The sequence below is a fragment of the Lipotes vexillifer genome, unplaced genomic scaffold, assembly GCF_000442215.2.
Source record: "Lipotes vexillifer unplaced genomic scaffold, Lipotes_vexillifer_v1.1 scaffold762, whole genome shotgun sequence".
Classification (NCBI taxonomy): Eukaryota; Metazoa; Chordata; class Mammalia; order Artiodactyla; family Lipotidae; genus Lipotes; species Lipotes vexillifer.
In genome coordinates this window covers 714,954-729,665 of record NW_006772276.1, presented here as the reverse complement: position 1 = coordinate 729,665, position 14,712 = coordinate 714,954, and the positions used below count along the sequence as shown (strand labels likewise).

General features: G+C 39.9%; 1 protein-coding gene across 2 annotated transcripts in view; it reads left to right on the top strand.

The window, feature by feature from the left end:
• Window positions 1-1,489: 1,489 nt before the first annotated feature.
• The window catches only part of LHX8 (LIM homeobox 8), a 26,639-nt gene continuing 13,416 nt past the window's right edge, over window positions 1,490-14,712 (top strand). Inside the window, exons 1-6 of one of the 2 annotated variants that reach the window (XM_007447369.1) lie at window positions 1,490-1,563; window positions 3,328-3,414; window positions 3,813-3,974; window positions 7,789-7,910; window positions 9,959-10,179; window positions 10,697-10,800. In XM_007447369.1, the coding sequence (XP_007447431.1) occupies window positions 3,340-3,414; window positions 3,813-3,974; window positions 7,789-7,910; window positions 9,959-10,179; window positions 10,697-10,800 (684 nt within the window). In that variant the 5' untranslated portion in view covers window positions 1,490-1,563; window positions 3,328-3,339. Of the gene's footprint in view, window positions 1,564-3,256; window positions 3,415-3,812; window positions 3,975-7,788; window positions 7,911-9,958; window positions 10,180-10,696; window positions 10,801-14,712 lie in introns of those variants that run through there. The other variant, XM_007447368.1, reaches the window with a different exon arrangement.

Sequence of the window (14,712 nt, the reverse complement as noted above, 5' to 3'; positions counted from 1 at the left end):
CTTCGATCTTCCTCTTCCTTACAATAAGGCAAGGAGATAATATTATAAACATATATATCTTATCGAAGCAACATCATATGATTTTGTTAAAGGCCATTAAGAAACAGACTCCTAAATATTCTTATATTACTGTTTCAGAAGCTTGCTTTGTTTTCTCAAAAAGGGAAAATTGGAAATAAAAATTGTTAGTCTTACCAAATTCCTCTTTGTACACTACATAAGGAAGTAAAATTTATACCATAAATAAGTTATTTAAACACCCTCCAATTCTAATCAAAATTACGGTATTCTGAGAACCCCCTCTCACCCCCCTTCCCCCCAACAAACCCACCGCCAAAATCTGAGGCAGGAGCTGGCCGCTTCTATGGCTTAAATTTTGCCTAGGATGAGATGAAAGAGCAATACTATTAGCAACATACTTTTTGTCTTTCTTGTAGCCTTGATTTCAAATCTAGTCGCAAATCATAAAGCTTTTGTGCTGCTCAGATGTTCCTTCTTTATCTTAATAAGGAAACTTTTCACAAAGGGAGTGCGAACCTCTAGATAAGTCAGCCCCCAGGTTTCCAGGGAGCTGTCTCTGTCCTCAGCTAGACAGGGGAGCTGCTCGTTTCAGGAGAATGACTGAAACATTCAAGTCATCCAGACCTCCGCTTCCCCTTCAGCTTGCTGCAGAAAGAGATGTAACCTGAATCTTTGTTTAGGTTTTGGTTGGGGAGTGAGAATCAAAAAGCCACGGCAAATGCAGAGAGGAGTTTTTTTTTTTTTTAAGTCAAAAGTTAACAGGCCATTCCCAATGTTTTGGTTTTTTGTTTTTTCTTCTTCTTCTTTAATACTAAATCTGGAGTAAGTTGGCTTGTCCTGATAAAGATCTTGACTTGTAGAGAAGGCGGGTGTTTGTTAATGAGGTGAGGCTATTCCTCCAGGAAAAGACTTTTCCCCCCACACCCTCTTCCCTCCCTTCATGTAAGGTTCCACCCTCTGGAAAAACAAAACTTTTTTTCCTTTTCCTAGAGGGACAGACCTCAATGAAGTTGGGAAACAATCTTAAGAGCAGTCCATCAGAGTGGTTACGGTCACAGCGGCCTCTTTGGACGAAGACTTGTAGCATTCTTTCTCTTCTCGGTGTCAGCTTTTATTAGTGCGCTGGGGCTGGGGAAGCGGGCCAGATCGGCAGACACGGACAGCCTCTGACCCTCTGGAGTTGGTATGTGATAAGCAGCCCTAGCAGTGCCATGTATTGGAAAAGCGAGCAGATGTTTGTGTGTAAACTAGAAGAAAAGGACGTGCCGGAGCTGGCAGTTCCTCCCGAGAAGGTGAGCGACCCGACGCCTGGCCAGACCAGCTGAATCGCAGTTTCCTGCGAGCTGTTTGCGCTCCTAAATGAGGTTCAGAAATTACCTGTAACGGCCTCATCTTCAAACCTGGCAGTGTTTTTTTTTTTCTTACGTAGTAGCGTTAGTCAGTAATCATTGCCTCCCCTCCCCACAAGCTCACTTAACCTGAGGCCATGGAGACCGTAATTTGGGAGACGAAGCCTCAAGCCTAAGGCGCTCTCGGGTACATGTGAGTCGTGCTTTTGTTGTGTTTGCAGTGGTGAAAGGGCGGTCGGGAGAGTGAGTCGGGAGGTCCAGGCGGCTGTGGGGTGGGAAGGAATAGAGGCGCGGCTTCCCGCTCCCAGCCGCCGGCGGATGCTTGCCGGCCCTAAGGAGCTCCTCCGGCCGTAGGGCGGTCCGCGCTGCCGCGGCCCCACAGCGAAATAGAAGCAGACGTGGCTCCAGGAAGGCCTCTGGATCCTAGGGCGGGCTAGGAAAGCCATTTTACTTTAAAAAACCGAAAGAAGCCAACCCCAGGGCTCTCGAGTCACACCATTCTTCGAGTAGATGGGGGGAAACTGACAAACTCTCACCTCACTCTGGAGGCAGGAGCCGCGGCGTATCTCGCGTTTTAGGTTTGAAAATCATCTGCAGCCTGTTGGAGCGCCTCCGCCGGACCCGCACTGGGCACCACTGATTTTGTCTTCGCGCCGACGCTGGCGGGGAACACTCGGCGAACTCGGGGCTCTTCTGCCTAAACTCTTTGTGCCTGCGGCGCTGGGTCCCGAATAGGGAGCGCACCCGAGGGTCCCGGCGGAGAGCCCAGGGGACCGGGGGGCTCTGACAGTATCTCTTCTGGTGCTACCAGAGTGAGGAAAAGAGGGAGGCGAAGAGACAGAAATGCAGAAGTGTGGGCCGTTCGAGTTCCGGGAACCCCCCCCCCGCCCCCCAAGCTAGAGTTTCAGTAAACGAAGGCAGAAAAAGACCAGAGCGGCTGCGTTTTCGTTTAAGAACAAAACTCCTACAAAGGCTTGGAAACACTTGAGTAATGCGCGTTGTTGCTTTAAAACATTTTGACCGAGGTTGGGTGAGTTTTTTTTTTTTAATGACACAAATTAAATTCAGCTGGATAATTTCCATTATTCGACCCGCTTTTTGCGCTAGCTAAAAATAATCCTTTAGTAGCTCAAATGTTGACTTACCGAGCAATAAGTGGCAATTTACACCTTAAAGAAACGAGTATAAATCACTCGCAGCTCTAATTGCTGTAAGTTTACGAAAGAGCTGCTGGCTCTGTTTAATCTGAAGCATTTTCATTCAAATTGTCATCGGAACAAACACCAGGCTTCTTAAATCCCGCTGTAATTAGCTTTCAAGTATCCTATTAAACCTCTTCACCTTTCGGGCTATCCAATTCAAAAAGCCCCCTTTTAAAAATATATATGTGTCTTGCTCTTTTAATTGAGGCTATTAAAGAAATCAAGTTCCTACCCCTACCCCCTCCTCAAATCCTCTTTTCTTCTCTCCCACTTCACCCCACCCCCATGCACCCCCTTTAGCCGGGTGATCCCTGCTCCTCTGTGATTGACGTCTAGAAAGAAACTGCTTTGTGCTGGGATGATTGTTATTAACTTGTTACCCCCGGCAGGGGGGCGGGGAACCGACGTGCTACGGTGAGCGCGGGGACCCGGAGCCCCGAGAGCGCGGCAGCGCGCCGGGCGAGCCCTTGGTGCTCCGGGCGAGCCCTTGGTGCTCCGGTGGCCTCCTAGTCGCGCGCTGAGGCTGCGCCGCCGCCGCCGCCGCCGCCGCCGCCCGCTGCCTGCAAGGGAGGCTGCGTCGGCTTGCCAGGCGCGCGCTGGCCCAGGCGCCCAGACGGCTGCACGTGCGGCCCGGAGCGCCGTGGGCCTTCATTAGCCCGCCCCGCGTGCGGAGAAGCTGAAGCTCTGGGCCGCACGTGCCGGCTCTGAACTTCTCGTCTCTGTTCCTCCCCACTTCCCCGCCCTCACCTCCTCAGTGCCAGGGGCTCATGTCGGAGGAGTGCGGGCGGATTGCAGCCCTGGCGGCCGGGAGGACTCGGAAAGGCGCCGGGGAAGAGGGACTGGTGAGTGGGTAGGGACCCGGGTGGTGGCGAGCCGGGCCGTGGTGAGGCAGCCCAAGGATGTAGGGCTGCTCTCGCCGCGCTCCTCCTCGGGCGCAGTTGGCCCCTCGGGGAGCGGGTGGAGAGGGGTTCTGGGGCGGGGGGAGAAGCTGAGCCAGTGTGGCGGGCTGCGCAGGGCCGCCAGGCGCCCCAGGTCCTTGAGGTCAGTGGTCTGCAGCCCCGGCTGGGGCGTGGTGGGAGCATGGACCCAGGGGGAGAGGGCGAGAAGCGGGACCTCAGGAACTGGGGGTGGTTTGGGGTAAGGTAGGGGAGGCTGTGAGGGATCCCCCTTGGGTCTGTGGGATGGGGAGAGAAGGGGGGGTCTAGAACCTCCTGAGACCGCGCCTCGTGGCTTCCTGCAGGTGAGCCCGGAGGGAGTGGGGGACGAGGACTCGTGCTCCTCCTCGGCCCCACTGTCCCCGTCGTCCTCGCCCCGGTCCATGGCCTCGGGCTCCGTCTGCCCCCCTGGCAAGTGTGTGTGCAACAGCTGCGGCCTGGAGATCGTGGACAAGTACCTTCTCAAGGTAGGGCGGAGCCGCGAGGCCCAGGGGCAGCGGGGTTCCCCGGGAGCTCTGGGAGAAGAGAAAAGTTTACTTTCCCTCTCTTTTCCACTCAAGTTCTCGCTGGAGATTGTAGACTTTCTCAGCACTACGGCCCAGTCAGGGGCAGCTCATGCGGTGGGAAAGAGTGGGAGAAGAAATCTTAGAATACCCGCTGTTGCAAAACTGCTTACGTGTGACCCATCCTGGTCTAGACGTGCCGATACCCTGGGTGGATGTGCTGGAGTTAGCCACCTACTTGTAGAGGAACAGAAGTGGGGAAACGCTTACCCATTCTGGAAACAGGGTCCTGCCCGATTATTTTTACTGAGCCTCGGGTTATGGTCCCTCCACCCCCAATAACACCCACACCGTCTGCCTGCTTTTGAGGACTCCAGGTCTGTATATGTTGATCGATTTCCCCTTTTCAGTGTCTCCTTTGGTGAGAACCACTGTCAAGTGTCTTAAAGGGTCTTTTCTGGATAGATATTTTACAGTCTTATGTTTATTTACACTAACCTGAGGCTTTTCCAGAGTAAAAGCATTTAAATGAAAACCATTTTCAATATCTTCCTCCTCTCATTAAGGTTTAATACTTCAGGGCCACCGAATGATTTTTTTTTTAAATGTCATCTTCAGTGCTCAGTGGGAAAAAAATGGAAATTGATGTAAATTTATACAAAACAGAAAGAAAGAAAAATACTTGGGATGAAGTGCTTCAAGTGGTGGTTTGAGAGTTGACTGTCTCGATTTGTTTTACTTCTCTCAAGATATTGTGGGGGAGTTTTGGAGTACAAATTCTGGCAGGCTAGTTACCCATGTCATTGCATGAAGGATCATAGTCCCTTGTGTCTTAATTCTAATACCATGGAATTTCAACTTCAGTAGCTTTTTAAAACCACTATTTAAAATAATGATCTCTCCTACACTGACTTAGTAGCAAACCAGTTCACTTTCTATTCTCCTCACCTCCGCCCTCCCCCCAGGATTTCAAAAGAATTCATTATGGAGAATATGAATTCAAAAAGCAAATTAGTGAGCTTCTTTAAATTTCTCCCTTGACATACAAAGCTGCTTCATCTGGGGAGTTGGAATGATACCCTGTAGATACAACCCAGATAAAGCACCAAAAGGAGTTTTGGTGAAAACGTTTAAAAAGTGACTAATTTACTTAATTGGTGGTTGATTCTTAAAGCTGGCTTTCTCTTTAAATCTGCATTCTTAAGATTCCCATTCCAGTGTTTCCACACCTGAGCCTTTTTGGATATTTAAAAACCATCTTTTGGATCAAAACTAGTTTCTTGTTTTCAATGAGCCCTCTCAATAATTAGCTTAATCTTTAAGAATGTTTCTGATGGATCTATAATGGATCCACTACACAGCAGAGAGGATAAAGAAAAAAGTTATTATAAAGTGACTCAACCTATCCTCTGAAATAGATAAAATCATTTCTAGTGTTCATCTTTTATATGTTAAACATATGTTTATATGTTATATATGTGTGTTGTATAAAATAATCTAAGTTACCTGAAGAGTCTTTTAAAGCTTTCCTTTGTAGTAGGACCAGAGTCCTCTCAATGAAGTCTTCTACGTACAGTCTTAGTCCACCCCTTTTTGTACATATTAGTATATGTACAAGAAAACTAGCTGCTGCTTATTATATAGGAAACTAGTTCTAACAAAAGTTTGACACTTTATGATTAAAAAGTGAGTTCTTAACTTTTTTGCCCCCATTTTGTGTGCTCATTCTTCCAGATAAGTTTGAATTCAATTTGAGTCACTGGTGAAAAAATAATTGTTAGACCTTATAGAATATTTGAGGGTATAACTGTTTAATATAGAAAAACACCATATTGTGAGGCAAGTTAAATGGAGTTAGAACAAAAAAAATGAGAGGAGTTAGATGCATCTGTTGCCCCATCTAATACTTCAGTGCCCTGTCGTTTGAGTGATTTTTTTCTGGCTTGGTCCTATATATGTATACATACAGAGATTGGATCAATGTAGCCATCAGGAAAGGTTTATAGTCGCCAGAATTTTCTCTGTTCACCTTACTTTCATCTCTGGAAAAGAAATGGAAGCTGGAGTTTTTTTTTTTTTTTTTTTAAGTAAACTTTGAGGAAAGGTGGCAAACCAGGCATTACATCTGGCTTTAGGGAACTAGAGAATGGCCATGACTGTGCCCTGAAGCCTGTATCTAGCCTTGCTTAAAAAAAAAAAAAAAGAGCCTGGATAACATCAAAATGCAGAAGGCCTTAAACAGTGGAATACTAAAGGAAACCTGTATTTCTACACTTTAACTTAATTGGGCCTGTTTGAGGAAAAAAATAGAAAGAAAATGCATCTCTAATTAATAGGACAGCATTCACCATTGTTAATTTTTTAAATTTCGATTTCCTCAGATTTTTTTCCCTATTGTTTGCTATTGCTGTTTTCCCTGTTTTCTTGTATGGTGAGCATGTAGTTCTTTCATAGCAAGACCAAAACTTAAAATTTCACTAAAATGATACTCTCATTAGTGCTTTGGAAAGAGACACATAACTGTAATTAGAAGCCAGTGAAACTTTCTTCAGCTTCGAAGGACCCTTTATATTTCATATCACAGAAAAATATGTTGAACAGTAGCGCTAATATGATAGAAACATTGGACAAGATAGTCTTTATTATGAAATAGTGTAGCAAAAGCTGTATTTCACAATTTCCCATTTTTCCAATTTCCTAATTCTTATATTAGGCATTAGATCCATTTGTACAGTATAACTGGTGTTTTTGCATCATTGCCGTTGTTTTAAACGAAATTTAATTAAGCATAAGCGTAGCTCTTGTGTCCATTTAACAAGAGCAAAATTTAGGAGCCTGCATTACAGGCAAATTCAATTCAATACACATCTTCGTTTTTGAAGGCTAAAGATGTGCCGCTTATACTATGATAGCAACAGTTTAAGGTAAGGCTATTTATGATTTTTCCCCTGATTTGACAATGTTTCATGCTCCTATATAGAATATAAAGTGCTGTGATTTATTAAATTAAATCAAAGCATTTAATGTCTTAATTCCTGAAGTATAAATGGCAAATAGTTGGGTACCTTTTTAGAACCGCTTATAATAGATTTATTTTTTTCCTCTAGTAACCAAATCATTAAAGTAGGGTTACCAATGCTTTATGTTTTGATTATTTAATGTTAGACAGGAGCCAGGGCTTTGGCCATTTCAACATTTAAATCTACCTTAGGAATTTCTGTTTTGTAAGTAAAATGGATTACCTCGCTTCTTTACACGGGTAAGTATTTCTTACAAAGCTTCTTTTCCATTTTCTTTCTCACTTTAACTAAAAAGTAGATTGAGAAGGGATGTGGCTTGAATTCTTTAGCTACCATGTTTCATGGTGGGAAGAATTTGGTCAAGGAAAAAAATATAAAACCAGTATGTAGGACTTCAAAGTGGCCAGAATTTTCCCTATGTTCATAGACGTTCGATGACAAAACAAAACAAAAACAAACAAAAAATACCTGAATAGACACTCAATTTTTTAAAAAACCTGAATTTTTCAAAAGTATATTTAAAAAATTAAACACAAAGTGTATAATATGCTACTGTGATTTTCTGGTTGAGGTCTAAAAGAGAATATATCTAGATGTGTATTTGTGTAAATGACACCTCTTAGATAGAAACATTCAGAGCATGTGTTAAAATATTAAGAGGCCAGCTTTTAAAATTGCCTGATACAGAAAACCAATGAAGGATACTCTTAAGTGTGGTATTAGAATGGCTTCTCATCCTAACCCCTTCTTCTTCACAGGTGAATGACCTGTGCTGGCATGTTCGGTGTCTCTCCTGTAGTGTCTGCAGGACCTCCTTAGGAAGGCATACCAGCTGTTATATTAAAGACAAAGACATTTTCTGCAAACTTGATTATTTCAGGTACACTGAAACTTTTTTTTTTAGTAAGTAGATACTCCAAGAAGGTATTACACAAAGAGAATTTTGTAAATAGCCTTTCTTGTCCAGTTTTATTTACTGAAGCCCACTTTTTCTTATACAATGGATTTCAAAATGAGAATGCTTCATATTTTTGAGGTATAATTTGTATTAAAACAAAATTCACATGCTTATGTGTTTTAGGAACTCAGTATACAAAAATTAATTTAAAATAATTATTTCCACTTTGGCGAATGAAAGTTTTAGGTATTAAAAACAGGGAACTTTCTTTGCTGCGCAGAGATATAAAGTATGAAACATAAGATGACTTATTATAACAAAGCCCTTTGTTCAGGGGGAGTAGCAAGACCAAAATGAAATAATTATGGGGGAAAAAATCAAGGTTTTGTTGTGCTTTTTCCAGTTTACTATAGAATGACCCCTCGAAATATACCTATAAAATGCCAGCAGTTTGGAAACTGTGATTAGACCATATTATTCAGAAGAATTGACCATTCCAGTATCGGAAATACACCAAGTCTAATTACGTATTCTGCCTAAAAATCCTGTTTCTTTTGTCCGTTCTTTGATCTTTGTTTTGTGAGACTGTATTTGCCTAGGATATTAAATGTAACATTTTCTCCACATGGTCTCTTTATAATAGTTTAAGTGTAAAGTTTCTTCTAAGATAGCTATCCATTAAGAATTAAATTCTATCTCGAAATTGAAATCCTTAAGCATGACTTTTGAAAACTATCACATTTTTTCCCTATTTGCATTTCCAAACGAAGAAGAATGTTCATTGTGAAATTGGGAAGTTAATAGTACATACTGAAGTTTGTAATACTAATTATGTTATTTATACTCAATTTCAAAAACGTATTTAAGAGAGTTTAGTGATTGATTTGAATAAAATTGCTAGGTAATTTAAAGCCCTTCATGAAATCCAGAGTCCTTTATTTTATAAAGTCATAGAATTTTATAATTACCCAAAACATATATTTCTCATCAGGTTTGCTCTCTGTTTCCTCAAAAATAGTAGCAGTTTGCCTCCTCTTTCACTTAGGATATGCTAATCTTAATTTTTTTTTTTTTGTAATTTAAAGCCCCTTGAAATGTTTGGTTTCGGAGGCTTATTGAAAGTCTATTTCTTCAGGATTTTTTTTATACTTCATATTTTATTATATTCTGAAATTTATTTTTATGATACAGTTTTTCAGATTAACTTAAAAACTGGCAATACCTCTATACTTATCTAGTTTAACATGGATATGCCAGGTTATGACTGCAGTTGTGGTAGGAGATATGACAGAGAGTGTCTGGTCACTAGGACTGAGAGAAAAAAGAAATCTTTACATCTGGCATTTTGTTAAGATTAACTTGCATTTAATGTCCAGATATGTGTCTAAAAGTTTTAGGTAATATTTCCCCTCCTCTTGTGGATGGTATTGCAACAGTTTGTTCACCAAAGGAAACATTTCTGAGTTTTCCTTCACTGAGGTTTCTGAGGTTTCCTCACACCAGAGTGAACAATTTCTGTTCTATTCATGCTTTGATAATATCAATTTAAAATGTTTTAACTTTAAAAAAATGTTTAGAGCATTTTCTAATTATCTCAACTTGATTTTAAGACGTCATTATTTATATCTTCAATGGTATGCTTTTGTATTTTTAGGTTTCAGTCTCGAGAGTGTGTGTGTGTGTGTGTGTTATGTTGAGTCTCTAGGTAATTTATAAATGCACTGATATTTGTTACAAGAAGGATACTGAAACTCCTATGTCATTTATTTTAAAAGAAAAAAAATCCTTTTCTCCTTTAGAGTAACAATGAGAAGTTTTTGTTTTATAAACAGGTTTGAATTATGATCCCATCTCAAGTCTCGATTGTGTACCATATGACTTTTAAAAAATAATTGATTCCTGTTTCCTTTTCAAAAGATTTAAATACTTGGGTTAATCCAATGAGTAAATAATGTGTTAATTTAATCTTAGACTGATGAATATCTCACCAAGCATTAAAATCTTCACCTCCCACCCTTCTATTTATGTAGAAGGTATGGAACTCGCTGCTCTCGCTGTGGGAGGCACATCCATTCTACTGACTGGGTCCGGAGGGCCAAGGGGAATGTCTATCACTTGGCGTGCTTTGCCTGCTTTTCTTGCAAAAGGCAACTTTCCACAGGAGAGGAGTTTGCTTTGGTGGAAGAGAAAGTCCTCTGCAGAGTGCATTATGACTGCATGCTGGATAATTTAAAAAGAGAAGTGGAAAATGGTAAATATATACTTAAAATACTTTTGAATCTTTTGGGACAGTGAACACAGGGACAATAACGATTTTTCCTAAGGTCGTCTTAAAGCATTACTTTGTGCAGTGTAATTGTGGTGAAACTCATTAAGCCCTCTACTGTTAGTGATGGTCTCCATCTGTTTATTTACAAGAAAAGCCATGGCATATGTATTCGCCTTGTGCCATATTCTCAGGAAGCAGCCTTGAGTTTAGGGTTCTGTTTTGCTTTTTGTAACCATTTGTTTCCTTGTATTTGCCTTTGTAAGGATGAGCCTTAGATGTGCACTTCCAAATTGGTACACTTTTGACTAAATATACAAGCCTACAGATGGAATATTGTTTCCACAGTATGTTTCTAGTATGTTCTGAAACTTAAGGGATTTGGCAAACTAGAAGATGTATACAGTTTCATACCAAGCCAAGAGATGCAAGAAACCTATTATTGTATGATTGTTCATACAACAACCTATTATTGTATGAATGGTGTGTTTTTTAAATGCAGGTAATGGGATTAGTGTCGAAGGCGCCCTCCTCACAGAGCAAGATGTCAATCATCCAAAACCAGCAAAAAGAGCTCGAACAAGCTTTACAGCAGATCAGCTCCAGGTAGACATGACAATGAATTTATGAGTTTTTGAAGCCCTTCCCCACCTAAAAAAAAAACAAAAAACAAACCACCAAACCCAAACTAACAAAGCCAAACAAAAAACAATCTCTATGGTGTCTTAAAACATTTTTGTTTTCAAAAAGGTTAGCCTGTGCTTTTTGTGAAAACTAACTTGTTAGATGTATGAAAACATTGCCCTAAATATTGTTTATCAATATTTCGAGAGTCATGATGTGATATGAACTCGTCATTCAAGTTCGTCTCCCTGGGGTCTGTTAGCATTAACATCAAAGTGGAAACAAAATGTTGATCTGTTCTGACTTCCTGATAAAAATTACTTTAACCCAGGCATTTACATTACTACATGTAATTGCGCTAGAAGATAAAATATTTGGGGACTCTTAACAGAAAGAGACGCTCAGTATGTAGGTCTGTGGGACACTAATGTGTTCATCTTTTTAACAAACCACACTGAGTCTTTTAATGGACAAGATTGTACATTTTCTGAGTAGGAAAGAATTGTAAACGCTTTACCATAAATAGGAGTCAACTGATTGACTCCAATCAAGTAGACCCTTCTTGTTTTTAAAGAGGGTAGAGGAAGTAATTCTATAATTTGATGCTAAAGGTTCATTATGTTCCCTGAAAAGGGAGGGATTATTTTCAACTTAGTTGCCCTTAATATAATTGTCATAAGTTCTGTTTATACAAATTGTCTTGTAAGTAATGAAATAATTACTCCTTGCTTTATATTTAAGTCTACGCATACAATGATTCTTTCTGGCATTTGTTTTTCAGATAAAGAAATCACATTTTCTAAAAGATTAATGTGACTGAAGTATTTGTTTTATGTTAAGGAGAGGTAACATCTGTAAAGCGCCTACCATGTATGGCTGGGTGCTTTACATATAGTATCCATCTTAGCTCAGACTTGTAAGGATATTTATACAATGTTAAGAAATGAAGGTAATATTTTGAAAACTCACTTATAGTATTCTAATACTTGGCAGTATTTAAGATGAATGCAGTAAAAGAGAGGATTTTTATTTTGAGAATGATTAAGAAAGAAGCCCTGATATGACACAAATATTCCAAGGGAACTTAATGGCATTGGAAGCAATCTAGCGTTAAAATCTAGATCTATTCTAAAAAATTTCCAAAAGATCGTTTTTGATTTCTTAATTTAGGCATAGACTGCATGGTCAGTAAGTAGGAAATGAAAGGTAAGGCAGTTGAAAGAGATATCTGTTTGAACCTTGCTTTTCTGGGTGCCTCATTTGGTTGTAATGAAGATCACATAAAGCCCCAGGTTAGGAGATATGAATAACTGTGGGAGATCTGGCAGCAAAATACCCAGTAGTTAAAAGGTGTCTGAGTTAAAATATAATCTCTAATATAAATATGTTCTGTTTATAAAGTGGGCTGTTTCCATGAAAACCTGGCTATAACTTTAATAATCATAAGATTGATAGCTTTAGTTTGATATAAAAATTTATTAGTAAAAGGATAACTGAAAATTTGAAACCACTTTAGGTAGATGTACAGTCTCATATAGGAAGATAGAGGCACTAATTAAATAGAAAGGGAATAATATTTGTGGAGGTCTTCGTATACCAAGTCTCTCTTCGTATACCAAGTCTCATGCCAGACATTTTCTCTACATTATCTTCTTTTATCTCTTACAATTCCTTGATATAGGTAGCCTCATCCAAGAAGAGTAGGGACTCCCCCAGGGCAGACCACCAAGGGAATGGCAGAGAAGAGATTTGGACCCTGCTTCCCAAACCTCTGGTCTTTTCATTTTGCTTGGCCTCCCAGGAGACCATGAGTAGAACTGTGCCTTAACAAAGCTCCACTTAATGGCAGTGGCAGCTAAAACAAGAGTGAGATTCTGAATCTTGTAGACAGCCTTATAGTTTTAAATTGCAAATGTGCATAAACTATTTAAGCCATGCATTATTATATGAAAATGTGATCTGAATCATGTTTTAAAAATTTATATCAGAATCATAGGTTTTTAAAAATGAAAGCAGAAACTATATACTTTCAAAGCATGTTCTCATTTATTCAGTATTTATTAGCATCTATCTGTGCCAGGAATAGCTGAAACAAATGAGACACAATCCTTGTCCTCAAGTGTTCTTTGTAGCTTAGGAATCTAGGATAAGTTGAGTCATTATACTTTCCCAGAACCTCTAATAAATCAGGCAGTGTACCTCATTGTCACATTGTCCTACTTTTCAGACAGCTGAATATATTTAAGTAGTGCTTGAATTTAGCAAAACAATAAAATATAGGTGATCAGTAAGTCAAGACTATTCATAGACTACCTGGTTTGGACTTATATGACTTAAAATGAGAGGAACAAACAAATTTCCCCAATTCTTCTTTAGAAGCTTATGGGAAGAAAAAGTAGTTTGACTTTCAGAATAGAGTGCTATTTTGTGTTAGCAAAAATATTTCAAATATTGTCTCCTTTGTATAAATTGTATTTTAAAAGTTCTGGCAATACTATGGTTTGCTTATTGTAATTGGAAGTATTTGCTCAATGATTATTAATGTTAAACATGCCAGGGTTAGCACCTACTTTAATCTGCTTTCAGATCAAGTTGGTCAGCTGCTACTATGCAGACTCCTCACACTTCTGGTAGACATTCTGGCCTTAAAATGATGTGTCTACAGAGGCTTGCTCCTTGACCATGTTAAAAGAGCTCAGAAAAGGAGTAGGGTGGGTTTTGGCATCATTAGTGACCAGAGAGTAATGAAACCAAGTTAAAATTAAAAGGGTTCTTTTGTGAGACTAAACACTGATGAACACATCTTACTTTTCCTTTAGCATATTCCAGCTTTAAGCCATCAGTGTTGATTTAAGTTTTCCTTTATTCCTTAATGAGAAATTGCTTTAGTAAATGTAATTTACTTCCATTATTAAACTTGTGAATCTGAAATGCATTTGTGAAAAGCATGCTGTTTTTGTTTTATAAATTATCAATAATGGCCTTACAAACAAATCTTCAAATATCTGTTCAGCTTTTCTGCTTGAAAAATTAAAAAACAAAGACATAATTAATTTGTTCATTCTTTTTTCTCTTTGGGATATTACATGCTCAACTACATATAAACACAACTCTATTTGCACATGAAGATATTAAAGTTAACACATTTGGAGTAGGAGAGGAAGAAAGAAGTGAGCTGGGCGAGATTATAAACTTTTAGGCTGATTCTGCCCATTTTTTTAAAGCAAAAATACATGTGCTGTTTACAGCGAGTGTGTGGACAAGTGTAGTTGGATAGGGAGCCAGGAATACCTTATTCTGGAAGAGTCACTATCAGCGAGAACTTAACTGAAAAAAATTATATAATTTGTAAACTTCATAAGGTTTCCTGGAACAACATCAGTCTTTTTCTCCACACTATCTTCAGATTTTCCTCACATTGTCGAGGTTCATTCCGTCACAAAGTCTTCACTGTGTGACAGGAAGGGGGATTAACTCCTGTGGATATGAAGAATAAGACAGTCCCTTTGCCCTCAAGAAACTCACTATCTGCTATGGAGAGCTCGACTTGCTAACACATTAGTTAGCTACCCAGTGACAAGTGCAGTGGCAAAAGATAGTATTATGTGAGGAGCATAGTGGAGAATGCAGTTAATCTTGCCTCCTGGAAATGGTGTTGAGGTCAGCAGGACTTAAGGTCATTAGGTAGATTACCCCCATCACATGCCCACAGACATGCACAATCATGTTGGGTGCCAGACTCCCCTTTCTCATTCTTATAATATACTTACTTTATATTTTATAATACTTCCCTCTATTGACTTTTAAGTAATAAAATTGAAATATCCTGCTTGATTTCCGTGATTTCCTTTTCTGAAAGAATCCAAAGCCCTTGGCGTGTGCTTTTATTCTGGT